The sequence below is a fragment of the Epinephelus fuscoguttatus genome, linkage group LG19 (genome assembly GCF_011397635.1).
Source record: "Epinephelus fuscoguttatus linkage group LG19, E.fuscoguttatus.final_Chr_v1".
In the NCBI taxonomy this organism is placed as follows: domain Eukaryota; kingdom Metazoa; phylum Chordata; class Actinopteri; order Perciformes; family Serranidae; genus Epinephelus; species Epinephelus fuscoguttatus.
In genome coordinates, this window is record NC_064770.1 from 34,254,028 (window position 1) to 34,281,986 (window position 27,959).

Here is a 27,959-nt window from a genome sequence, read left to right on the forward strand (position 1 = left end):
AAGTGTGACGCTGGCTGGTGTCACCACATGTAATAAAAAAAAGGCTGCCACCCAGAGAGGGTGAGACATTCCCTGTTCCCACACTCCGGCCACTCCAAGATATATCAAAGACGTTGCTGCCGTTCCAGCACGCAGCGGCGAGCAGCAGAGCCGGAGTATAAATCTGGTGAGAGGCAGAAATGGAGAAGCAGGAGGAGGCGGGTGGTGAGGGTGTCAGTGGTTAGAGGGAGGCATAGAGAGACAGAAATATAAGAGGAATGATGTGAGGGGACTAAAGGCACGCGGGATAAGTTTCTTGCAAAGCTTCCTTTAACCACAGCTAACAGCTAACCTTGATCTCAGACAGCTTTGATACAGGTTCCTATGCAGCCACAGAGCATCCCAGGCATATCCAAAGTCTGCCTCTTAGCTGCCGCCCGGAAACATCTCCAGCTTTTAGTGGCTATTAAAGCCAGCTACCAGGTATTAAGAATCTCTCTTAGGCCGTGAGAGATTCTATTCATATCAGAGCAAGGCTTCTTTAGCTTCAGACACTTCATCCTCAATTCAGGCTCAACTATAAGTCAAGCGTCAAAAGTCCATCCATCCTTTATCCCTCCTGCTTTGGCTGAATATAAAGTCTAACAAGGTGTGTGTGTGTGTTGGCGGGGGCTGAAACTGATCGACTTCTGTATTTGAGGGTATGATTTAAAGGTATGTTCCTTTAGAGTTTCATTGAAGCAATCCCTGTTTTTGATACTTGTTATGGTTGGCATTTTTTTCTGCAACAACCATTGGATATATTTACACAATTATTTTAGGAGGTTCAGCCCACCCTGCCTGACCAACAAGGATTTATTGATTTTATTCATTCATTCTTCAATAAATAGGCCTCTAGGATATTAAGACACTCCGGAGGTCCGCACGGACTACAAGCGGATGTCCACAAGCCCTGTGCGCGCAAAGCTCAGATTTTTTGACCGCTCCGCGCACCAGTGTCACTCAAAAGACTGCTCGGCATGTATTTTTCACATCGCCATGACAGAAACGTGCAAGGATTGGGGGTAATGTAGTGTTTCACGGACATTTTTATAGGAAACTACAACGCGGAAGTGCGCTCAATGCTCCACTTATAGTGCGCCCGAGTCTGTGAGCACCTTAAATTAAAACCCTCGGCGCACACTGCAGCACAATCAAACAGATGTGAAACTCAGAGCATCAGAAGTGTCTCTGACACCAGACTCAGAGTGGCTTTGAGTGCGCTCGTTGCTCATTGACGGGGTTAGTGTTGCGTTTAAGGCCCCCCCCCCCCCCAAAAAATGGGGAAAAAAGCGCCGAAGCTTCGAATTTTTGTTTTTTTTCCACAATCGAATCCCGTGCCATCGAATGAAGCTTCGAAGCTTCGAATTTTTTGGGTCAGCCCTACAAACATGACATAAGGTTGAAATAATGTCCCTAAATCATGTATACAGGGTGTCTACAGATATAACCAGGTTAAATTTAAGACTTTAAGACCTTTTTAATACCACCTTATATGAAATTTAAGACAAATGTGCAATGGAAATTCCTTTTAATGACACTTATTTTTTGGACGCGTGATGAACACATGTACATCCGATGGAGCAGTAACGTTAGCAGAGGCAAGCAGAAACAAACCTCTGTGAGCAGAAATGGATAAAGAAAGGCGTCTTTTGATGGCAAGTTTAGATGCAAAGCCCTGCTCGATGGTCATTTGCATTTTCTGTCTATGTGAAATGAGTAACCACCAGAGTATGTCGAGCTGCTGAAAAAACAGGGGATGTTTAGTTAACCTTTACAAGTGCAGAGCTGGGCACTACATTGTGTTAGTTAACTAAGCAATGTTTCATTCAGGTTAATGTGTCCATCTGTTGTTGCTTGTTGGGCTTGAGTTTGCCATGGTTTGCTTTCAGCATATTTTTCGAACATGCAGAACCTTTGAGGTTATTCTGGAGAATATTCTGGACACTATTTGTCATTGTTTTGAATTGTTTAATAAGTTTAATGTAAAGAGAAAGTCTCATCACTGTCTTAAATGCTATTTATTATTGCAATATTGGTCTCTTCAATGACTGTAAACAGACACTGGGTATGTCAGGCTGGAGAAATGTTCGCAGTAGTGTGACTGAAAGTATTAAAGACCCATTGAATCTGAATTTAAGACAATATAAGATTTTTTAAGGCCTTATATTAAGAAATTTAAGGACCTGTACACACCCTAGTATAGTTCAAGTATTGTGTTTCTGAATGTTGTGGCATTATTTCAACATAAAGGGCTGTTTATGATTCATATATTTTAGAGTTAGGGCATTATTAACTGAAGTTGCAGCATGCAGATTTGCGTAAAGGTGCACTTTATTCATGTTCTTTGAAAGAGACCAACACCATCAACCTGATGGCAAACACACCGTCTCTGGACCACCTGAGAAGCCTAAGATCTGGCCGAGGAAAAGACCACAGTGGAGCCAGCCATCACCCACATCTCTGTGGTCAAAGCAGCCACTGCTAAAGTTGGAGTGCACTCTTATTCTGACCTTCATGGTACATAGAAACAGCCCAGGATACACATGTGACTAAGTCCACTTCCCAAAAAAATGTCCACACAGAGTGCCAGTATATTCAAAATACATATAGTGATATATGATGGACTGGATTACAGTAAGTATAAAATATACCAGCTGTGTTCCTAAATTAGGAATATGAAATCCCACTAAATTGAAATCTGAGGAACCTTATTATACCAGCTGCTGTTTAGTTTAGCTTAGCATAAAGACTGGAAACAGGGGGAAACAGATAGCCTGGCTCTGTCTGCAGGTAACAAAATGCATCTACTAGCACCCCCAAAGCTCAAAATTCACACATTATATCTTGATTGTTTAATCTGCAAAGAAACTGAAGTGTAAAAACACAAAAATGCCATTTTTGTTTCGAGTTATGTGCCGCACTATTCTTGGCTCTGAGCAGTTGCCAGGGAACCAGCAAAGAGTCGGAGGAATTACTGCTCAGACTCTTGGTTATAATCACAGCGCTGCCCCCTTTGAACCGTCCCTAAATCGAAGACAGTACGATCGAGACAAAATCTTAAAAAACTAATCACACAGAATCTGATTTGCTGCAGCGGACTGGACGAGATCTGTGTCACACAGGCGATGCAATCAGCTTTAAAACGAACCCTAAATAGAATCCATTCGTCCTTCTCCCTTTACCTTGCCAAAATGCACTCTGGGATATGTTCCCTCCTATCTGACCTTCTACTCCAGCGAGATTTGATAAGGAGACACAAAAGGACAGGAGGAGGGAATGAGGAAGGAGCAGAGATTGAATCACTTACTGGGCAGGCCTTAAGATGAACACAGAGACAGAGAGGTCCACAGAGAAGACAAAAACACACTAAGATATAAATATACATACACCTTTGTGCGTCTAAAACTGTGTTCGGAAGCTGGGTCAGGAGAGAGGTGTTGTAGGAAAAGTGGGGCAGGAGAGCTACACAGAGACAGACAGAGACAAAGTGCACACTGGACAGGAAGCTCAAAAAAAGAACAAGAGAGAGGAAGATAGATTACAGTAACACATGACAGGCGAAAGTAAGAGACAGGTGGAGGACGGAGGAAACGAGACGCATATAGGACAGAGCCAGCAGCGCAGCTAGCAGCAGAGAGACAGAAATGGAACAGGATCCCACTGGTGTAAGCACTGAGAAGCAGAAGAAAGAGCCTCCTGGGCTTTGGACGGCAGCAGACTGTGAGAAATATATGATGTGTCTTAAGAATCTGAAATCTGTACTGAGACAGAAAAACACAGGAAGAGAGATGGAAATGTTTGTCCAGGCAAATGATTTACCTTCATGAGCCGGTGATGCCCAGAGCTGAGCCATCTGCAGACTGCTGGGATTGGCCGATCTGTATGCTGGGTCAGAGGTCAGGGGGGAGGGGCCGGGAAAACCTGACAGGAAAGGACTGGAGCCTGCCGGGAAGGCATCGCCTGGAAAAAAACAGAACGAAGACTGTCAGTCAACCACACGGCCACAAGAACCAAACTAATAAATGACAATCGATTTATACTGTACATGCTGTCACTTTCCAGCGTGCGTGCTTTTGGGGTGTGTGTGGTGCACAATCGATGCGTGCTGATGGTTCTGTGCCGAAGCAGTCTGTTGTAATCACATTACTACTGAGCCACCATGCACTCTGCTTCCACAAGACAGACCACAGACAGACTGCACTCTGAAGAGAGGGGACAGTTAATGCAACCACCGACTGAAAACCGCAATCATCACAGCGGGAGCGAGGAAGAAGGGAGCTGTGTAAACCCAGCTGGACACATGCATGTCATCTGATATGTCGCTATTAGGGAGTTTACCATCCCTTTAGTTGCCTCCTGGTCTTTCCTATAAACCACTTTCTACTTGTCACCTTGTGGGTTCTGCCTTCAATAAATCATATCTATTCGATTTTAAATTCTCCAGAAGATACAGAACTGGGCTGTGTGAGCAGCCCAATTGGTGACCTCAGCACTCTGCTGATGATTCTTTCAATCAGTCATTTGGTCTATGACATGCCATCAAACACAAGAACTGCCTGGGTCTAGACCTTTGAATCCGCCCACTCCACAGAGTTGACTGATTCGTCTGGCATTGTGACATGAAACAGCGCTTTCTCCGTTGACAATTCATCAGCGAGTGCCCCGTGACACTTACGATTAGCCATTCAGTGCCATGGGTGGGACGAACACTATTGTCTAGCATTATAAAGCAGTGTAATGAGGAGTAATAACAATGGCGAGTGCTGAAGACGAGATATATGCTGCTATCGAGGCTGTTTAAATGACGTGTTAATGTCAACATTGCCCAACATCGTAGTTTGTTTTTACCTCACTCCACTCCGCTCTTAAACCCCAGCAAGATAGGTACGTGGCTACGCATCAGTGTGGACTTAAATTATGCTTAATTCAGGCGACTATGTTGGTCTCTTGTGATTGATTACAGGCAACTGAACCCTTCTCCCCGACTGAAATTGGTACTGTGGACATCAGAGTAAAGATGGAAAGGGGTGTAACAAGCTGACAATCCTGTCTGATATCAGGCAAGTAAAAGAATGCCCATCATAACTTCCCAAAGCCCAAGGTGACACCCCCAATTTTCGTTACAACCAAATGATATTCAGGCACTATGATGTATGACAAGAGCCCCTTTTACACCACCTGTTCAAGTTTGTTTTTGCCACTGACAGGCTCAGGTTATCATTCCAAGTGTCTGACAACATTATGGAAAAAATCCCGACAGTTATAAACCTTTTTTAAAGAGTAAGATTCTTTTTGTTTAACCATAAACAGCCCTGAAATAACTATTGTCAAACCCACAAGGCTCCATTTAAAAAAAGAGCGATTTTTTTGTCATAAAACACACTCCATTCAAAGTCGACAGACACAAAGTAAAACTTCGAAAAACCATCTTGGTTCATCTCCACTGTTCCAACAATCCCCAGCTCTGGTTTGGTTGAAATAAACCCTTAATTCACCCAGTTAGATGTGAAAGTATGCTGGCTCTATACATCCTAAAATTACTGTTTATTTAAATGGAGTCTGGTGCGCTTGGGCAATTCAGATTTTGGGGCTGTTTCTGGGTAAACGAAAGGGTCTTTCTCTTTAACAAAGAGGTCTATCTCTGTAGGGATCCTTTCCATAATGTTGTCAGACACTTAAAATAACAATCTGAGCCCATCAGTGCCAAAACCAAACACTTTTACTGGATGTAAATTGACGGCTGGTGGTTATATTGCAGTCTGTTTTGTGGCTGCCGTCTGCAGAGGTTTTGCTAAATACTCAACCAATTTCATAAACTGTATCTCCCATTAGTCCCTTTCACACAAGAACATGTTAAAATTGTGTCCAGGTTCAAAAATACTAAGTTACCCTTTAAGGGAGAAATCACAACATAATATTTTTACTGTTAGACAGCAGCAGACATCTTCAAAGGGCTCTATTGTGATCCACACATATGTACTCTTTGCCCAGGCTGATAAAATACTTGCCCAGCATGAAAACCAGCGTTAAAGTTTAATATTTCCACAGATTGATACAGCCTGTGGCGTACACTTTAGCATCATTGATGTCAACTTTTCGACATTTGATTCATTTCAGGTTTTTCAACAAACATCCCTCTATCACATGAGGGCTGCTGGCATTAACTTTTTTATGATAAAAATAAATAACAACCCCAAAAGTATCATTCTGCCCTCATAATGTTCAAATCTGGCTTTGATGCAAACAGACTGACCGCCACCCCTGCACACAGTGATCTGTTTATACACACACTCTGTTCACAGCGTGTTGACGTCACACACACTTCACCATTAAACCCAGCTCCATCACTCCACCATCGGCAGAGTACATCCTCGTAAAATATTTCATATCTCGGCATGTATGATATGGTTATCGATTGTTTTTATTAGACTCCACTCCTGCATGTGTGACCATTAGTAAACTCTGAACCTTTGAACCGTCCCTGCCTCTTCCAATCACAACCTCCTAAGAGCTGGAAAAGGTTTCATGTTTAGCCGAGGTTCCCCCACCCACCCAGCCCATTACTGAATGCACTGCACAGCCATTACCCTGATAAAACTAACCATGTGTGTAGGGGAAAGGGTGCCGTCTGTATATGGGCGAGGGGGAAGGGACTGTGTGTATCTGTGTGTGTGTTTCTGTATTAGTCCTGTGGGAATCTGACAAAGACATGCTGTGCTCACCGAGTTTCCCCTGCATCTAAATCAGTACATTAAAACCGCAGTCCGTTAGCGCCTGCACACACACTGCATTTTAAATCAATAGCAAATGCAGCTTTCCAATTAATCACAAACAGAGGTGTGTACACACGCATACAGTAGCATTGCAGTGTGCCTCAGTGAAGGTGGATCCTTCCAAACTCAGCTTTTATAAGACACAGATTTATTCTCGTCTCTCCATGTTTGCATGTATGCATGTGTGTGTCTGTGTGGCTTCAGTGGCTGCACTGCATCTCTGTGTGATCACTGACATGTGCAAACAGTTTTGTGAGGGTTTGCAGTGAATGCCCTTTGAGTCAGAAACACTGCAGGAGCCTCAAACACACACACACACACACACACACACTAAACAAATGGACAAATACACGCCTAAGATACGCACGTAAGAAAATGCAGGCATGCACATACGAATCCACTGATCACGCGATTTACTGGGCGTACACAGACACGCAAACATGCAGACACGCACACAGCCTGTGACTAACCTTCAGTTTGTCTCAGTATGTTAACTTTGCAGAAAAACACACCTCCCTCATCCTGCGCTGAAGAGCAGCACAGCGATGAGGTTATACCTCCGAAAAGAGATGACTATCTGTGTCGTTTAATGATACAATCTATTATTCATTATAGCAGAGACATATTCACACACAGAAGTCATTATACTACTTTGTCCTTTTCATATGCATACATCACCGCTGTCCGAAGAAAACTAGGCATCTCCACATTTGGTGACTTGGAATTCTTAGTAAGGATTATGTGGCTTTTATGCACTGGAAAATTCTTTAACTTCTAACTTCTTCTTTCAAAAATTACAACTAAGTGTGTTTACTTCTACAGCAAAGACTTGCTGTCAACAGTCCATCAATAATATGTCTTTTCCCATTGTGTCAACCGTGATCTGAAGTCACACAGCATGCAGTGAAAGTAGTTTTCCACTCTTCATCTCTGGCTGCTTTCACACCAAATCTGGCGTTGTAGCCAAAAAAGCCACTCCTCCCATTAATTTGACTGATGGACCCAGGCTGCGGCAGAAGTTGCAAGAACAAAAAATAACGCAGTTCCCTGTGTCAAAAAGCTAAAACCGATTACACTTTTGGAGAAACACAACCCGACATAGTGGCCGATCACTTTACTGGCAATCAGACCAGAAGGACGCCCGCAGTCCACAGGAAGAAGTAATACAGCTTTTCTATCATTAAATATTATAGTGAGTAAAAGAAATAATGTATTAACAGCTTTTCTGTACTTCCCTACAAAGGACAACACTCGCTTCATTTGTGTGTGTGCACACGTGTCTTTTGTGGCTGTAAAGATACAACTGACACAAAGACAATTACTCAGTCACTGAGATGTGGTGATTGGCTTTCCAGAGTTGGTCTCCACTCTCCACAAATGGGCCATTTAGGTGACATTCCCACACAACGCCAGATTTGGTGTGAAGCAGCCTTCCAGATCACTGCGACTGCTCCTTCATATTTTGGTACTCAAACTGATCCGCTGACAAAAACACACTAAAAGTAACCAGTGTCTTGTTTATTGGCCAAACTATGTTGCATCAGCTCTGATACAGCTGCAGTGTGGCGATTATCAAACAATCAAACGATGGAACACTGGATTACATACATGCATTGTTTCCTGTCAATCCCAATGCATGTGCAGGTAATCTAAATCCAGTGTGAGAATGGCGGACCCTGCTAGCCACAATGAAACTGCTACACAGAGAGGTAATTACAGTATGCAAATATATTTAGAGGCCACTGCTCAGAAACGCCACCATAAATATTATCAACAACGTGCTTTGACTCCACTGAAGATGTGTTGCACTTTTACGTTAAATAAACTATTTAAAAAGCTAATTTGGTGATACATGGTTTTCACAGGACAGCCACAACATGTTGCAATAAATTGTGTGTTGTGTTACAAACATTTATTCTTTTATGGACATCAGATGAAAAAGTCAAAACAGGTTTATCTATACTCGTGCAAGTCATAAGCAAGGAGCATTGTTGCATTTAGTTGTATGCATCATGTATAATATTAAATATAATATTATACCTATGTATTTACCATTTTATCTCACAAGCCATGTGTGATACTTTCTGTAATTTATCAGTGTTTTTGTTGTACTACTGTCCTGTCTTGGTGGCTACATATTGTTTTAAGTTGCAGCTGTGTATAGCACTATTGCCTAAGCAACATTTCCCCTTGGGCACAAGTATATCTTATCTCATCTTAAATATCTCATGACAATAACCGGCTGTTGAACTGAACATTATGTTTCCTGTTTTTCTGAGTACCGTCCAATTTTTAGTGTGACTGTAAAAAAAAAAATCACTTTGCTATTTGTTGTTAGTGTAATGCGAGTGATCCAATGCCAGAATAAATATTGGCGTAATACATTTCTGCAAACCACAGATGCTACATTTGCACATTATTATGTAGCGGAAATGTTGAAACTTAATGTTTCAACGACACTGTTGTTAACATGTGGTTATGTTTAGGCACGAAAAACACTGTTATGGTCAGGAGAAGATCAGGTCTTGGGGGACACTGCGTACAGCGTAATATCAGTTAAAAAACAACCCCTTTAATGGCACTTTCCCCACTGGGAAAACAACAAATCGCCGCTAAAAAACACCCATGTTTAAGGTTAAAAATCTGCAGTAAACACAATGACAGGCCCTTTAAAAGCACCAATGGTTAAGACTAAAAAGCAGCAGGAAACACAACGAGGGTTCCTTAAAAAAGACCCATGCTTGGGGGCTAAAAGTCGCAGGAAATACAGTGACAGGTCCCTTAAAAACACCCACAAAAAGCCACAGGAAATACAGAGACGGTTCTCTTTAAAACATCCATGGTCCCTGGAAAACACCCACATTTTGAGGCTAAAAAGCCGAAGGAAACACAGCGACTAGTCCCTTAAAAGCACCTTTGTTTGAGGCTAAAAATTTGCAAGAAACACAGTGACAGGTCCATTAAAAAAAGCCCACGTTTGGGGCTAAAAAGCCGTGGGAAAAAGAGCCAGGAATAGTTAGATAACACCCACATTTTGGGGCTAAAAAGCTGCAGCGCACACAGCTACAGGTCCCTGAAAAACACCTACATTTTGGGGCTAAAAAGCTGCAGGGAACACAGTGACGGGTCACTTAAACACACCAATGTTTGGGGCTAAAAGCTGCAGGGAACGCAGTGACAGGTCCCTTAAAAACACCCATGTTTGTGGCTAAAAAGCTGCAGGAAACACAGTGACAGGTCCCTTAAAAACACCCATGTTTGGGGTTAAAAAGCCGCTGGAAACACAGTGATGGGTCCCAAATAAACACCATGTTTGGTGTGACACTGACTTGCTAAAAAAACGACCAATTTTGTTGTTTGTTTGTCTTGAAATGTGGACACCTGTGGTCTGCAGCTTGGCAGGCGATACACCTGAGAGTCAGGCCATCCACCATCCCCTCCACCTCCAGATGACAAAGTCAGCTCATATAATCCGTCATTTTAGAAACGCTGATATGATACATATGTGAAAATGTATCCGTGGTTTGCAGAGACGTACAATGCCACCATTTTTTTCCTCAGGCGGCTGGTCTGATGTGAGATAAGGCACCGTTTAACTCAAGTGACTCATGACTTTTCTTGGTAATTTCATAATGTCAGTTATAATATAATCAACCATTAAAAAAAAAAAAAACTAAATTCACCGCCACCTTTTCCATCCTTCCCTTCAGTGTGTGTCAGGAGACGTGCCAACATTATTGTGTTAACAAATCGTTCTCAATTATAAAACACTTTCTAATTGTTACCTGGTGTGTGTGAGGAGCAACACCCAGACATACCCCCTCAATGAACACAGAATACATTCACAACCACCACCTGTCAAGCATGTTAAGGTCCTGGTAGGATGTCTGCCGTTTTGAATTCCTTCAGGTCAAACACACACACACACACACACACACACACACACACACACACACACACACACACACTCTCGTTGATGCCCCACTAGAGTATGGATCAATCTCTGCATCACAGCCGCCTACAGGCCTTTTTATCCATGTGTGCAGTGAGTACACACACAGCAACATACGGACCACAGATTCGCTTCATGCCAGTGATCAGGAAAAAAAAACACAATCCCAAATTCCCTTTTCCCCTTCCTGAACAGTCCAAGGGAGAAAAAAGAGGGCGGGGTAGAACGAGGGAAAACATTTGCTCTCCTCGTTCCAGAAACAACATCCAAATGGTAGCTGAGAGGGAAATGTTTCTTTAAATGTTTTGGAATAACTCTTTCATTACCTCCCTCTCTCTTTCTCTCAGCCCTTTCCTTCCTTCCTCTCTTTCCCTTCACAATTCTGTCCCCGCTTTCCCACCCTACACACACACACACATACACACACACATACTTTGGCTCCCACTTCACAAGACAGTTAGTTTGCCATATTGGGATAACCAAGTTGCCAAGAAACGCGCTCTCTGACTCCCCAACACGTTCTGAGCCTCCATTTTCAGATCCTCATAAGAAACGTATCTCCATATCAGAGGGAAGAAGGCCTGCTGGAGATCAATCCTGATAGAGCTGTAAATCTGACACACATAAACACACACACACACACCCGCCCACACAGTGAAAATCAGAGGAATCAAACTCGAGAACAAGAGTCTTGATCGCGAAATCGATCTGAGATGGACTGAAACACAACAGAATCCAAAAAAACGACAATGCTGGATCACGTACAAAAGCCCTAAAAATACGAGAAAGAAAAATCTCTGGTATAAATGTCTGCCACAAACACACACCACAAACACGTACACACACAGACACACACACGCACACTCTGTGAACCCATCTGTTATCCATCAGTGGGACTTGGAGCAGGGTTAGCTGGGGGGGAATCGCTATTGATCTCTGGTTTTTATTTGCTGCAAGAAAAACATTCAAACAGTAAAACTCTGCCGTGCTGTCCGCCTCTGCCACAGCTAACTGGCACACTGACACTGGTAACCATTAATCCTGACAGCAAAGCAGAGAAAGAGGTCCTCACACACACATACACACACAGGTGAGGGCTTTTGCAGGTTTTGCATACATGTCTGGTAACACGTATCTCTCTTTATGTGTGGTGGATAGTTTGGTGTGTTGATTCATGCTGCGAGCATGTGGTTTAAAAAATGTCTGTTAATGATTTCAGGGTGTTCACGTCTGGTTTTCTGCCTTCTGAATTGTTTAGAGGAAAGTTTTTTTTTTCTCTTTGAGAGCTGAAGCTAAACACAAACCCACTTAAAAATGCTTCATTCACGTTACGACACGACAACCTCCAGCTCTGCAAACCGCAATGCAATGTGTTAATATCTGATGTGGTTACTTTGCGTCTTTGTTTATTGATTAAGAAATTACACACTACATTTGCAAAGGAAATGCTCTTGTGAAAAACAGACGTACGTGCAGAAAGCAAATTTGGTACAAATGTGTTATTAACGGCTGTGAGGTACTTATCTCTTTCAATTTCTAGAGAAAGCATACTGAGAAGCCACAGAGATGTGGTTCATAATAATATTATTAATAGAAAGTTTAAAAAGGGGGGGGGGGGGAGTAGTGTCTCGAACACAAGACCAATGGCTAAAAACTACTTAAGAAATATTCTAAAAAAGAAAAACCTAACATACATCTTGAGATAAACCTTTACCGATCCCCAGTATGGAAGGATTATTGAACTGGCCAACTGGGCGCAGGCCTAGGGACCAAAAGTGTCAGGGGCCGCCCTAGTCTTCATGTTAAAAATGTCACTAAGCGTGCTTTCACACCTGCCCTGTTTGGTTTGGTTTAATCAAACTCAAGTTTGTTTGCCCCCTACGTGCGGTTACTTTGGGCAGGTGTGAACACAGCAATCACACTCAGGTGCACACCAAAACAACCAGACTGAGACCTTCTTGAAGAGGTGGTCTCATTTATGGTGAGAAGGTGTTCCGACCTAGATCTGAACCAACTGCAGTCACATGACACATTGTTTGGGTTAAACATGAGCATGTTACAGTCCTGGAGGATTATTAATGTGCACCTCCTCCTGTACTGCCTTAATATGCACATTCAGCACATCCAATGCATCAAAACATTGTTTTCTAGTTGGAGCCGCACCTCGTTTTCAAACTGTATGGTTTGACTAAAATGAACAATGACAGTAATATAGTCCACAATGAGCAGCGCTAAAATCAACCTGCGTAGTTGTCCCTCCATTGTGACATTAGAAAGTCTTCTTCAACGTTTGCTTTACTTCCTGGATTTTTCACACATGGAAATTCTGACCAATCAAGAGCAGCTTTCTCACACAAGGCATTTGATCTGGTCCGCTTGTAAATGCTGCCGTGAGAACACGAACCAACTCTAGGCAATTATACAACTTTGTGACAAAATTAGTCCCTGATTCAGACCAAAGGAGATGACTCTAGGTCTGAAAGCAGCCTTAATTATCAACCAGGAAGAGACTCAAAATGACCTAGAAAGACCACAAAGAGATGCAAAGGAACTGCAAAATAACCACAAACAGACAGAAAACAACAAAAGACAGAGATAAAATTACCTCAAAGAGAAACAAAAGCACATGCATCACAACTACAAACAGACTCAAAACGACCACAAAAAAGAGGCAACATCACAACGAAGTCTGTGTGTCTGGCTCCTATGTAGGAGAGGTGGTGGGGCCTTTTGCTTATCTGTGCTCAGGAGCCCCATGTCTAATAATTGGCCCGTGATCCCCAGTGGGGAAATTCACTTGTTGCAGCAGCACAGATGGAGAAACAAGAAAAGAATAAAGAACACTCAAATAAGAATCACATGCAAAATACATCTATACAAGACTATTTGGAGACAAAATTACACGGTAAAAAGACAGTAGTGTAATTAATGATGCAAATCTTGAGACTATAAGAAGTGCAACTGAGGTAAAAATGGACATCGCGCACGACTCAAGACACCAGAATCCATCAACTGCTCTGCATGAATAATAGAAAAATGTATGACTTTCCAAACATATTGCCAATAAACATATACATCTTGGGTTCACTCCCACAACAAGCTGCAGACTATCAAAGCTAGACTATGCAAAGATTACGTTTAAATATGCAAGAATATAAGTGCATATATTTTTATTACTCATGACAGGTGCAATAGGTATGAAAAAAAAGTTTAGGAGCAATGTCTTGTTACAGATGTGGATGCAATGTCTGGATGGAAACAAGCTTGTGACTCATATTCTATCACATGATGTAACATTGTGCAAACAGGAGTAGAGGACTTGTGACTACACTGGTTTTATTTACAAGAAAGTTAGAAGTAATAATCAACTGAAACTGGAACATAAGTCAAAACAAAAACAATCCCAAACCAAAGCCGGGCGTAGACTTTTTTTTAGAAAGATATGTATAATTCTAATCCCCACTGTACGAGGACTTCATCTGTGATGTAAAGCCAAAGCTCACTCTGTGCAGTCAGATCACCAAGCAACCACCTGAGTGCTCACATTTGTGTGAAACAGAAAATAAAAACAGCCCGTCGGACCCTGCAGACAATTCTGGCTGTTGACAAAGGTCAACAAATATTTGTTTGAAAGCTCCAAGGCAGGTAAATTTGTTCACCTAGGTTTGTTTGGAGGTGTGTAACACTACATCAGTATGGTTCACAGTAATGCATTATGTTTCTGTCATTCATATTGGCCGTGGTAGGAAGAGGAGGAAACATCAAAGAGGGCTGTACAGTACCGCCATAGCTCGACTAAACTGGCTTCTGGGCCTTCACCCGACTCAAAGTTATGTCAGTTTTTCAGTTTTGGACGGTTCATACAAATATTTGATGATTTTCTTTCCCCCATATAAAGATTTAAAGTTTGAACAAAGCTCAGTGGGATGGTAAACAAGCTAACGATAACAATATTTTTTGCAGACACTATATATCAAACAAAAGCCAGAGACCGTGTCGTATTAAGTATTAAGTATTTGTGAGCTGTACATTCACCACTTCAAAGAAGATAATGTCTCGGAGACTTAAGGTGCAAAGTCTCTCCTCCTCTGTGCCGCTGCGTTACAAGTCAAGAGAACTCACTTCAGGGTCAAGGGTCAAAAATGTCCCCAGAAGTACACGTCACAGCACACTGACTAACGACTGTTCTACTTGAAGCAATCTCAGTCGAATGAGGGGGCCCCAACTGATGATTTGAATCTCCAACATTCAAGGGGCAGCCCTCTTTGCTTCCATATTTTCCGTGTCGCCATGGCACTTTCAGACGCTCGGTTTTAGGCTTCATGCAGGTGCAGTGAGAGAAAAGGCACTGATCTTGGGGCATCGACCTTTGGCTCTGCTTCAACTGTGCAAGAGCCTGACGACGGTCGACCAAAATTTCTGACAAGTCAGAAATTCATGCAGACGACTGATGGCTGGTCAGGAGCAGCTGATCAAGCCATGATTTGTCCTCACTTTCCTTTGTATACTTCATGGCAAACAACCCATGACAAAGATGAAATTCAGTCTGACTCTAAACTGAGTCAAGCGGCTCAAAAACCAGATGAGAATACAGTGTACTCCCAGCTTTGGTGGTGTTAGAAACTGGAATATGGTTAAAAAGTGTCTGCTACAATAATACTCTTTTCAAAAATTGATGAACTGAAAATATAATAGTCCTTTTTTCACAGCAGACATTTTGACTTGTCATAGTTGTTAAAGCTCAGGTGCTACTGATAACATTAACAATGACTCCGTTCTATTCAAGTGTTTCAGTAAACCATGACAGCGTGACAGTGATCCGGCACGAACAATACCAGAACGCTGAAACTGAAGCAGCTAAATGGAGCAATCTCAATTGAAATCCAGCTAAAACAAGAGCAGTCAATTTATTCACCTCAACAAATGATAGAAAAGACACAAAGTTAGTGGGGGGGTTTTCTCGCGACTCTCTCATACTAAAGTTGCTCTGACAGTTGGATGGAAACACACATCGTTTGTGTGTTTGAGTCTCGCTGTGCCGTGCTGTTGCACTCAGAAATCTCCTGTGAAGACGGCAGGTGTTATTTTGACACACTCCTCGATACCAGCAAATGGAAACATGCTCGCAACAGGCACGCGCGCGCACGCACACACACACACACACACACACACACACACACACACACACAGTCATGCGGTGTCACTCACTGACAGAATGGCATGCACAGTTGCAATGAAACTCGCATACATTAAAGAACAAACACCATCTACTCCATCTACACTTGTACCACAGCACAGGTGTTGGTTGACTTTTGGTTTAACATTCATCATAAAGCCATAAACACAAAGGCACTGAGGTGCTGACAGACAGGAAATGATTTGATCTTTTCAAACAGGACATTTGTCGGTGGTAGATAAGATTAATCCAGACTGTTCCAATGATGTTGGTGCGGAGTAAAAAAACCCACATTGAGAACAGTGACAGTGTGTCATTCATTCAGTTTTACAGGCTAACGAGTCATCAGTAAATCTCAAGACTGGCCCACGCTGTTGGCTTTTTCAGTTCTTAACAGATGTTAAAAATGTGACAGACCCCACATATGACAACATGTAATGATACATTCAACAGTTTTGTTGCTGTAGTTAGTGGAGAGCAACAATTTGGCCAAAACAGCACAACACACACCGACAGATTCCACTCACAAACAACCAGAGGCCCATCCATGGATGTGTTATTCGTCTTGACTCACTAAACCGGAAAACTTGCAAATCTCTTGCAATCAGACGTGACGTCAGAGTAGACAAACATGGGGGACAATGGGCAGGATGAACTAACTGTTTGTTTTTTGCACCGCTTTTTACAGAAAATTCACAAAGAAACAAATTCAAACATATGGATTAAGTCTTTTTCAGGCAGTCAAACAAGTCAGTTGTGTTGCTTTGCCGCTAACACACAACTCTCATGCACTCTAAATCCAAAATCCTTCCACGTTAGGATGTCTGTGGTTGATCATTCATTCATCAACTGCTGAGAATATTTTTGACCAGTTACACATGTTGATCTATAGGCTAATTCTGCTGCTCTTAAGTTTGATGAAGGGTTTCCCAACTGGGTCTGGTGGGAGCTCGCTAGTGGTCTCGCTCCTTCATCAGTTTTTGCTAGTAATGCCATCTGGACCCAGCACCATTGCTGTGGGAACATTGTGCCCACCATTAAGCCTCATCCAAGGATGCCCCGATAAGTAACCAGCTTAAATTTAAGATATTTTGGGGGCTTTTTGTCTTTTATTTGGTAGGACAGATGTAGCGTGAAAGGGAGAGAGACAGGAGGGACGACATGCAGCAAAGGGCGAGGACATAACCTTCTGTACATGGAGGGCCTGATCTACCGGGTGAGCTAGTGGGCGCCCCAACCGGCTCAATTTTGAGCTGCAAACCCCCTTAGGCATTGCTTTTAGCTCTGTTAGCACAGTTAGCAGTGTCAGCGTGGGCAGTGCTAACATACTTAACAACGCTAAAGGGGTTTTGCAGCTCAAAATGAAGCCACTTACTCACTGGGACGAGACCAGAGGTTGCCCACCATGTTTCTGCAACAACGGACGGTGTGAATGAGCGGTGCCACTAGCTAGCTCCCACCTGACTTGAGCACTGCGCAGAGCAGAGCTAACCTGGGGAGACCACTGGTTTGGAAGCAGGCATTATGTTTCTACATGTTACTTCTGTCTGTCAGTCAGCAAAGCCAAGAGAACATAAAAGGCGAGACATATCACAAAAAATTTAATTAACCCACCTCAAAATGGAAGCTGAAGCTCACCGAGTCCAGTGAATGCCGGACTAAAAGAAACGGCCTTTCGCAATTCATGTCATTTTAAAAAAAGATTCCTCAAAATAAACTGGTTAATTACCGGTTAATGGCTGCCTAGCTATTCAAAGCAAAACTAGCCGAAACTGACATCCCTACTTCCAAATAAATGGTCAGGACTAGCTCTTTATTATCTGCTCCAGACTTCAGATTTTTGTTCTGATGTCTGCTCTCTGTTTTATATCACTCTTCTACTATGGACTGCTGCCGGAATACTCAGGTCAAGTTTTTCACAGGCTGCCACTGCAGGGTCAGCGCAAGAGCAGACAAGTGCTTGACTTGATGTGCAGCAGAGTTTTCTAGGAATGAAGCGTGCATTTTAAACATCAATATCACAGTCGATCATGGTAATTTAATTGAGGGAAGCCAAAATAGTGATCGAGGTTATTCGATTGATTGTGCAGCCCTGGTGTAGTGTAGCGAATCATGTAGGGTGTACCCAGCATTAGGGATTCCTTTATAATAAATGTCAGGCGTTAAACCGTCACATCTGCTGGTTGTTTCGGCGGCTCGACTTGCTAAAGCACATACCACATCGTCAAATCAGACTCTTCCTCACATGTCAAACCTGCTCTGCGCGACTCTTACATGTCACTACGTATTTTAAATCTTAACTATGTTTGCCTGGAGGAATATTATAAACCTTATGTAATGGGACGCGTAGAGACTCAACACGCAGCCAAACAGACAGACACAACGCAGTGTGTGACCTTTGTGTGTTGGAGGCTGTTGTTTGACTTAAAGGGAGGGTTCTGGCAGAGTGAACGACTTAGCTAATGCTTTGGGTATTTCGACATGCCACGGCACGCTCGTTTTCTCACACACACACACACCGGCCTATCACTCTTACGTTTGACAGCTGTGTGTGTGTGTGCATCATATGTGTGGGTGAGTGTGTGTGCGTGTCATTTGTCTGCCCCTGACAGGTTTATTGTAGAAGGGCAGCAGTGCCTTGTGCTTTCTCTTAAGGGGCCTGTTTTCTCTCCTGAAGGATTCAATTAATCTGAGAGGGGACGTGTCCGAGCCACGTCCCCTCACACACATACACACATATGGGTCTGTGTCTTGAATACATATAAACACACACTCAACACATTAATTTTAACGTAAACAGACACACTAACCAAGTGGCGTGGAAGATAAATTGGCATCGGCCGAGACAACCCTGCCCTGCCCTGCTAGCTGCATGAATTATGCTTACACTCATCTCTGTGTGTGTGCGTGCATGTGTGTGACTGAAAGAGAGAACATTTGAAGGGCTACCACATTTATCTAACCGTGTACGAATGTGTTGTGGTCAGGATAAATCTCTTCCTTTTCTCTCTGCAGAGAGTCTCAGGGGGAAACCCCGGCTCTAACTGCGCTAAGCACAATCACATGCTCCCATTCCCATACACAAGACCTCAATCCTCTCATCTACACCGTTCCCCTTCACACACACACACACACACACACACACACACACACACACACAAACAACAACGTCAGCTCTTATCCCTTGAAAACAAAACACTGCTCTCCACCTTAGGGATTGTGCCCACTTAGTTCTCCCTCTCCATTTGTCTCGAGCTGCTGTTTCCATCTCCATCTATTGACTTCCTTTCTCTGCAGTCGCTACAACACCCACATTTGCTTCTGCGTCTCACTCCTATCTCCTGCTCCCTGGTGAACACTGAAATGTGTGTGTGTCTGTGTGTGAGAGAGAGAGAGAGAGAGAGAGAGAGAGAGAGAGAGAGAGAGAGAGAGAGACCAGAGCAGAAAAGTTGCTGGTTCAGACGTGTTATCCCTTAAGTCTCTCCAATGAGGGACGCCGCCCTGAACGACATTTTCGCCTCATTAAACATGCATTTGTTCCGAACTGCACTCCTGAACATGTAAGGTCATTCCATACAGTTGAAGTAATCATCTACAACAATGGGCGTCTGATATATCACAACAGAGATTCAACCTACACCCTATTCATGAATGCTTCTACAATTTCTAACACCAAAAAAAAAAAAGCAACCGATACACAGAAAGTGATGTGTTTACGTTTCCAACAGCTGCAGCAACATTGTGTTGTTGGTTTAGAAGAAGAAGTGAATATTTAACTGGTCAAAAACCAAAAAGAAAAACTGTCTCATGCTCTTTGATTGCCCCTTGATTTAAGTGATCTCTGGGAAATGCCAAGATATTTTGCAATTTTTAAGTCTAATTTTAGGAGACAGCAGTGCACCCTGTCTGTCTGTCTGTTTCACCGGTCTGTGTTCTTTGGGATTATACTTGCGATATGTTGTTAGATTGGAGTGAAGACTCAAATGGCTGTAGGAAAGGGGACAAAATGAAGACTACTGAGAAGTCGACGGAGGCTAAATCCTTGCTGAAGTCAGTTGCTGATCTGGTCAATGATAAGCCGGCGCTGGTGACTGAGAGGCCGGCAGTCTCAAACTCTTTGTTCGACCAAGGTGCATGCGTCTATCCTAGCAACCCAATGGCTTTGCTATTGGCTTGGCTAGTCATTAGCAACCCAAAACAATAGAGAATCAACAGGGACTTTACGATGCATTCAGGTGCAGCTCATAACATCTGAAATCTATACTTGAAAGGCCACAAAGGTTGCTTACAATGGGAACAGTTCTCTATTTTCTTCCAGTTTTCCTTTGTTGAAATACATACATTGTATATGATAATATGCTAAAATCATAACAATGTCCCATTCAGTCCTTTTATTAAAAAAAAAAACCCTCTTCTACTGTTTGTTTTACTGAAGCTTTTTCTGTGTAACAGTGAAGTGACTTGTAGTTACTTAAACACAGCAGTAATGAGACAACAACGGCCAGAGCCAGCAACGACAGTCACCAAAAACAAGACTGACCACTTCCTAAGCATGGTTTGGGAACAAATGGACAACAGAAACCCCGTAGAGCTGCTATGGAGGGTCATTGTGACGAAGGACAAAGGGTCTTTTAGGACAACAAATAGAAAATAAATGAAGTTAACTAAGTGTGCATCCTGAGGCCCAGCTGTCCTTAAGGTGGCGTCAAGAAATAAAAATTAAACGTTCCCGTTTTAAGCACCCTTCATGGGCATTCCAGTACAGATTTCAGAGTTTACAAGGTGCACATAAATGCACCATGAAGTCCCTGTCAGAGGTGGGTTGCTAATGACCAGCCAAACCAGCAGACGCTTCTGTTGGTTGCTAGCCTTGACATGCTAGTTACCAGCCTCAGAAGCTAATGACTCGCCACTCCAGTTATGATTATACCATATAATTATTAAAAATGCTGTATTGAGAGGACAGGTGGACAAAATCAACTTTTGTGGCCATTCTAGTGAAGATTTTAGAGTTTACGAGGAGCAGATGAATGCACCATAAAGTCCTTGTTGGCATGAAGTCGCTAGGGGTAATGACTACCCAAACCAGTAACCAATCCAGTGGGTTGCTAGGTTAGACGCATGCACCTTGGTCGAAAGAATAGTTGGCTTGTAATTTCCAACCGCGGGCCGCCCATTTACCAGTGTCAGCTTATCAATGGCCAGATCAGTAGCTGGCTTCAGCAATGATAAAGCCTCCGCAGACTTCTCAGTAGTCTTAATTTTGTCCCTTATACTGTGCTACAGAAGACTGTGAACAACACTGCTATTTAGCAGTCGGGGTTTAAATAAAAATCAATATGCATAAGTGTCACAAATATTAAGTATTTATTAAAAATTGTTAAAGTATTTTTGAGAATCGACACAGTATCACAATACTCAAGTGTAACTGTATTTTTTTTTTACACCCCACAGAGATGCTGTGCAAAAGAACCATTAGTAGAAAAGTGCTCCGAAAATTTCTTCACCTGCAAAACCCCACACATAATCTCAATTCCTGATACGCGCCCTTCACAATAAATTAATCTGCAACCTTTAACAGTAATGGCAGAGTCTCTCCGGCACCGTCTCCTTGGTGCAGTCACATTTCAGCAGGTCGTACCTCTGCTGCTCTCGGATGCCAGAGGGAGGGAAGAGGACAGATGGCCTCAATCTGGTGATGGAGGCTCCGGCAGACCTCCTCTAGACAAGAGGACCATTTACAGCCATTTTACATCTATAAACAGTGACTCAGACCTCATCGTGTTTAGATAAAGCCTGGAATAGGTGCTTGAGTTATGAAGCAAGATTTGGTGATGGAAAATGAAGTCTTTACAGAGTGCACAAGCAGCACAAATGTCAACAAACTCTTTGCTGCTTCACAATGCGTTTAAAACAAATGTTGAGCTGCCTCGCGCACACACACACACACACACACACACACACACACACACACACACACACACACACATCTGCCAACCTTGAGATGTGGAAATAAAGGAGACACTCTGTTAAGTCAGGTGGAAATCCTATTAAAACTGAACTAAAACAGATAATAAGGGAGACTCCTGGGAAATAAGGGTGTGTTGGCAGCTATAGCAAGTCAACCCTGCTATCAAGAGGTCAGCCAAAAACAACAGTGCAAAACAAATGTCTTGAATTCCATGAGACACATGTAAACAAAAACAGTAGCAGCAGGGCGACCTTGGCTCCAGTGATTGTACGTCAGGTCCTTGAGCGCCGCGTTCAAGCTGTTTATTGCAATTAAACGGGGAACATTATGAACATTTGCAATTACTGGGTAATTATCATGTAACAGGGCTGTATAGTGTTATTACAAGCATGGGACCAAGATCTCAATTGGGTTTGGTTAATGTAATGTGTGTGGGGATTTGATATTGAGGAGTGCCATAAAGCTAAATGACCTGCATCGTACGGTGGTGTGTTTTTAGTGGGTGGAGGCTGCGAGTGTGCGTAGGGGAGATGAGAGTCAGAGAGTGAGAAGGTCAGTGTGTGGGCAGAATAAAATGTATCCCGTTTTAAAGGAGTGTTTAAACTGCCAATCTGGGCTGGAACAGTGGTTAGGTCAATCCCACTTCACAAACCCCCCCACCCCCACCCGGTTACACATCAAGTTGTTCCACACACACACAAGTCCGTACACACATGCACACCGCAAGCAATTTTCAGCTCGTTTCAGAGCCACGGGAGGGGAAATGGAGGAACATCATCCCAACTGAAACTGCTGCTACAAAGACGTGTATTTGCACGGTTTGCAGCACATCCGATCACTTCACCTGCAAATATTTCCTTGTTATTCCGCAGCCGCAAAAATCAGCTCAACTAGCTGCAGTAAACTGGCACATCTCTTTGCCACGGTACACCCATCAATCATCCCAACGCTCCCTGCTGCGAGTTGATTTCATCTCTGACAGCTTTTCATGTGCATGTGTGCAGGTTGAGTGTGTGTGGGCTCTCTGTCGGTGTGTCAAATTAACGCTTCATCAGAGCCCTGCCCTGGGAGCAATGCCTCACTTTACTATACCTCTAGTACCTCCCGCTCCAAAGTGACAAGTGCTGCATTGAACCCACGCTCAGCGATAAGGACGGGGGAACACAACTAAACTGGAATATTATTATCTCCGGGCGGGGTTTACCTCTGAAAAGAAACCAGAGGAGCTGTAATTGTATCTGTCTGCAGCGACATGACTTCAGGGGGATGTAAGTAAGTAACTCGAGGAGAGCGTTTGTCAGACTTTCCATTTTACGAAAGACACGGCAGACCTATCTTTCCTACACAACATATGGTTTGAACCTCGATGACAGAGCTCTGACTTTCCCTCTGACTGACCACAAAACTGTATGCAAATATGCACTGTTACCTTTTTTAGCACAGTGTTATTTCAAGGCTTCTATTACTAATAGCAGAAGCAGACATCGCTGTGCGGTTAGTGAAAGTAAAATCACCAGCAGCTCAGCGGGGACTAAGATATACTGCAGACGATCTATTGGCTAACGCAGAGACACACCTACATGATGTAAACACACGGGGATTTGCTTTAAGGAGCATCTTCCTGATTCACACCACACCTTCTCTTTAATGAACAAACAAATTAAAACCCACCAGTTTGCACCCAACATGTTCTCATTTAAAGGTACAGTGTGTTAGATTTAGGGGGATTTTGTGGCGTCTAGTTGAAGAGCTGAAACTTCTCCTGGTTAGAATTCCTTCAGCGTTCGTAGTTCAGGAGGTTTTTACCAGGAGCTGAGTTATCCACAGAGGTCTCTTCCTCTCCAGACCAAACACATCCAGTGATTTAAATTGGTAAAAACACAGAATAAAGCAGTTTCATATTTTAAAAATTGGGTTTATCTACTCTTGGACACTCTTTGGCATGTCAGAGATGGTCTGTTAACCCAGCACCCACTAATGTGAGCTCACCCTTTTTCTCTTATAACTTTAGATCTGGATGTTTAGAAGGTTTATATCTGGAGTCAAATTGTTTGCAACAGTCTCTTCCTTTCCAAAACAAACAGACCAGGTGATTAAAACTGGTAAAAACTCTGAATAAAGCAGTTTCAGTTTTTCTGGCGCTGTTTAGCATGTCAAAGATGGACTGCTAGCCCAGCAACTGCTTGCGTGAGCTCATCTTTTTCCTCTGATAACTTAAGATCCAGATGCTTAGGAGGTTTTTACCGGGAGCCAAATTATCCGCAGGGGTCTCTTGCTTTCCAAAACAAACACACCCAGTGATTTAAACTGGTAAAACCGCTGAATAAATCCATTTTACAAGAACACTGCTCATCAGGGAGGGGCTGCTAACTAGGGTGGCAGACACGAAAATACTGCCCTATCTGGAGCCAGTGTTTGGTTTGTCCATTTTGGGCTACTCTAGAAATATGGTGGTGCAACATGGTGATATCTGTAGATGGGGACCTGCTCTGTATGGAGATATAAGGTAACAAACACATAAGGATTCTTATTTTTAGGTGATTGAACACAAAAGAAAACATACTTTTTATATTTTATTACGTTTCTGCCAACCCTCCCCCCTAAATCTTACACACTGGACCTTTGAGTGCGCACACACACAGAAACACACTCACTTGATCTCTCTCCTTCTCTTCCCCTCACACAGATTCCCCAATTTAAAGCAGCAGCAGAGATGTCCAACACAAATGGAACAAACGCAGCTAAAAGCAGCACCAGCCATTTGCCAAATGTTCCAAGCGAGTGGCTTTTACTCCAAATACAGGAGACTGAACCACAGCCATTCTTCGCTCTCACAAACACTTCAGAAACCCCCCCAGAAAGGTTAAGAGGTGGTCTGTCATCTCTCTGAGGGTCGCAACTTTACCACCCCCAATCTCCCAAGACACACACACAAACTGCATCTGCTTCCACGGCAATGACGGTAAAATGGTCCACATGCAATCCAAGACCATTGCACCCTGACCTGCATACTGCTGCAACAACACCCACACCACAACCCTGAACAGTCAGCCCTGTTTGTGCCTTAAAAACCCACCGCTGCGTGTTGCACGCTGCCAAGTAATTTTCCGCTAATGCGTTGACCATTGCAAAGGCGGAGAATCCTGAACCCGATCCCATACTTGCACATCTGAAACTTGTCACAGCTTTATAAACAGCCACACCTCCTTTATGAAATCTACAGCTGGGTACATTTCCCACGGAAAGCCGTAGCGACATCCGAGCAATGACCGCACATGATGCCACAAACTGTGCGCAATATTTGCGCAGCGTTATTTCAAGTTCATAATTTGAAGGTTTCAGGTAGCAGGCATGTTACAGCATTGAAGCATCGTGTACTTACTGTGGTGTGGATGTAGGTTAATGGCCGATGGCAGGAATTTTCCGGAATGGAGAGGCGGCGGATGACTCGCGCCCAAGTGACCGGGCGAGGGAGGGATCCTCCCGGCTGCTGCTGCTGCTCCGAGTCGGTGAGACTCCATTGCGAGCCCCGCCAACAACGGAGGTGGTACGTGGACGGATCGGGGAGGTCCAAAATCTCTGCCATCCATTATCCACAGTGGGGAAAGTTGAGAAAAGAAATAGTCCGCTCGGATAGGCCCCCTATTCCGAAAAAGCCAATTCTGGCTATAATAATGTCTTTAGTTTTCCAGGCGATTCGGGCTCCTTATCAGCCATCCTGCTGACCTACAAAACACAACAAGAAAACAGTGGCTTGATAAATAATCTAAAGGCACACTGAACAAACTGTTGGTAGTTTTAGGATTTCTCCTCTTTCCAGCGAACAGGCGGTCCATATGTGCAATGACGCAGTTTGGAAAACCACTTCAAAAACTAAACGTCCATTAAGCTGGTCGACAGGAACACGGTGCGAGTTGCTCCTGGTGCAAAACTGCAGCTCTTTAATGCAGCTTTAACTTATATCTACAATATTATGATCTAATGTTGGAGCGGACGAGCAGCACCGCTCCACCCCCACCGCACACCGAGCAGGCGGCCGCTCCAGGGCTCCGCTTCCCAGGGAAACACAACCAGGGAGAGGGGCGGCCAGCTGCTCTGCCCCGGCTATAAAATAAAACACCAAGCGGATCATGCGATGGAAACGCACACGGTCACATTTTAACAGCCTATTCTACCTTTTTCCGATTACCCAGCTGTTTTCCTAAAGCAGCAATGTAGGCTATGGGCCGAGGAGTCGCCCCTGTAAACCAATACACCATAAATACTGGAGGCGCATCAAATATAAATTTCAAACGGGTTAAAAATAAATAAGGTTTCAAAAGCCTGCATCATTAATCAGCGGGGTTAGCGGTGTTTTGTTGCCCACAGATGCGAATTTAGTCCGGGCTACTTCGCCATTTGGACATGGGTGCAGCAGCCCAGAGGAAAGAAATCAAAACCCAGCCCCGTAAACACTCCCTGGGTAATGTTTAAAAACTAAAACCTCATTTTACATCCAACTAAACGACGGTTTGACTTTGAGGGCACTCATTTGAGCTCATATTAAATCATATAAATACTGTTTTCACTTGATAAATGCATGTTTATTCAGTTTAATCAACGTCGACTCGTGCAATGCGTCTTAAATCTATTAAAAATGTCCATTTAAATATTTTACATAGCAGATACTTGAGGATACAACTCGCAGATGTGCGTGTGCGTGATTTTAAACGCTCAAAAAAATAAATAAAAGTTACTTTATGGAGGAAAAACAACAAGCAAATGCGAGTTTATCCGAAGGCAACAAGAGGGTGAAATTTAGTTATTATTTCTGGGGGCATTTTTTCTTTACATTTCTAAGTAAGAGAAACGCAATTTAAACATAATTAGTTGTGTAATTTTAGGATAAAAAACAAGGCGAAAGTCGAGTTAACCTTCAAAGGCTGGAAGCAAACACATCACATCAGCGACTCGTGATATCCAGGCGGGCGGGATCTGAAGATCAGCTTCCTAAAAATCACAATAAACCTTTATTTTAACTTGACACAAACAACACTGAAGCAGTAATGCTGCTTTTAAACCCCCCGGTTGAAGCACCCCCGGGAGGCTAGCTAGCCTGTACCGTCCTCGGTGTAGCTCCATGCTGCGCGGCGGCAGCGGAGCAGCTCGGGCATTTCAGCCACGTTTCAAACTTTTCACGCTTCCATTAACGACACGCAAAACTTTCTCGGCGGAAACATCTCGAAAGTGGGATTTTTAAACAGCGCCAACATCGCTTTAAAAAAAAAAATCCAAAATGTCGTACGCTAAAAAAAAAAAAAAATCCTCCGCGCCCTTTTCACTTCGTTTAAATTGTGTTTTAAAACACCGAGTCACTTTTGGGAGAAGAAACACCAAAGAAGAAGAAGAAGAAAAATCGACCGCTTACTTGAATGTAGGAAAACCTGGAGGTGAAGGAGCTAAAAATGTTTCTAAAAGGCGTCCAGGTCGCTGGGAGAACTGGAGTAGTCCATTACAGGCTGGTCCGAAGGTAAACTGGGGGATAACTGGGGGGAGCGCGAGCCCCTGACGCGTCCGTAAACTCCTCAGCAATGAAACACAGCATTGTTTTGCAGGCCCCGCCCACCTCCCCTCGCTGCCACCCAACCCGGGACCAGCCCTCTACGTTCTCACACAGCTGCGCTCTGATTGGCTGCCGGGCCTGTCAATCAAACCCAGTGTGTGTATAAAAAAACAGAAAGCAGCCCTGGCCTCTCGCCAGCACTATAAAACCAATTATGGAGCAAGGAGGTTGAGCCGTTTCAAGGTCCCCTCTCCCTTCAAGACCGAGTGATCAAAACAAGCACTGGGTTTCTCTTTTTTTTCAGTGGTGGTGGTGGTGGGGGCCAGTTTCAAGGCGACCCCCACCCCCCCACCACCCATTTCCACGCTAATTATAATAGACGCTCAAAGATTGGGAAGTATGGGGGCGTTGTTACTCTTAAAAAATATTGCACTCCTTTTTTTTTTAATGTAGTGTGGGCTTTAGTTTCTTCTCACCAGGAAGCAGTGCGTAATTAGTCAGTAAATTATTTTCCATCACACCCC

At 43.4% G+C, this 27,959-nt stretch overlaps 1 protein-coding gene across 1 annotated transcript in view; it reads right to left on the reverse strand.

The window, feature by feature from the left end:
* Positions 1-27,449, reverse strand: part of tnrc18 (trinucleotide repeat containing 18) — a 73,514-nt gene extending 46,065 nt beyond the window's left edge. The window contains exons 1-3 of the mRNA XM_049560982.1: positions 27,301-27,449; positions 25,276-25,619; positions 3,841-3,981 (exon numbers count right to left, since the gene is read on the reverse strand). Coding sequence (XP_049416939.1) covers positions 3,841-3,981; positions 25,276-25,483 — 349 coding nt within the window. The 5' untranslated portion in view covers positions 25,484-25,619; positions 27,301-27,449. The remainder of the gene's footprint in view (positions 1-3,840; positions 3,982-25,275; positions 25,620-27,300) is intronic.
* Between the last annotated feature and the right edge of the window lie 510 nt (positions 27,450-27,959).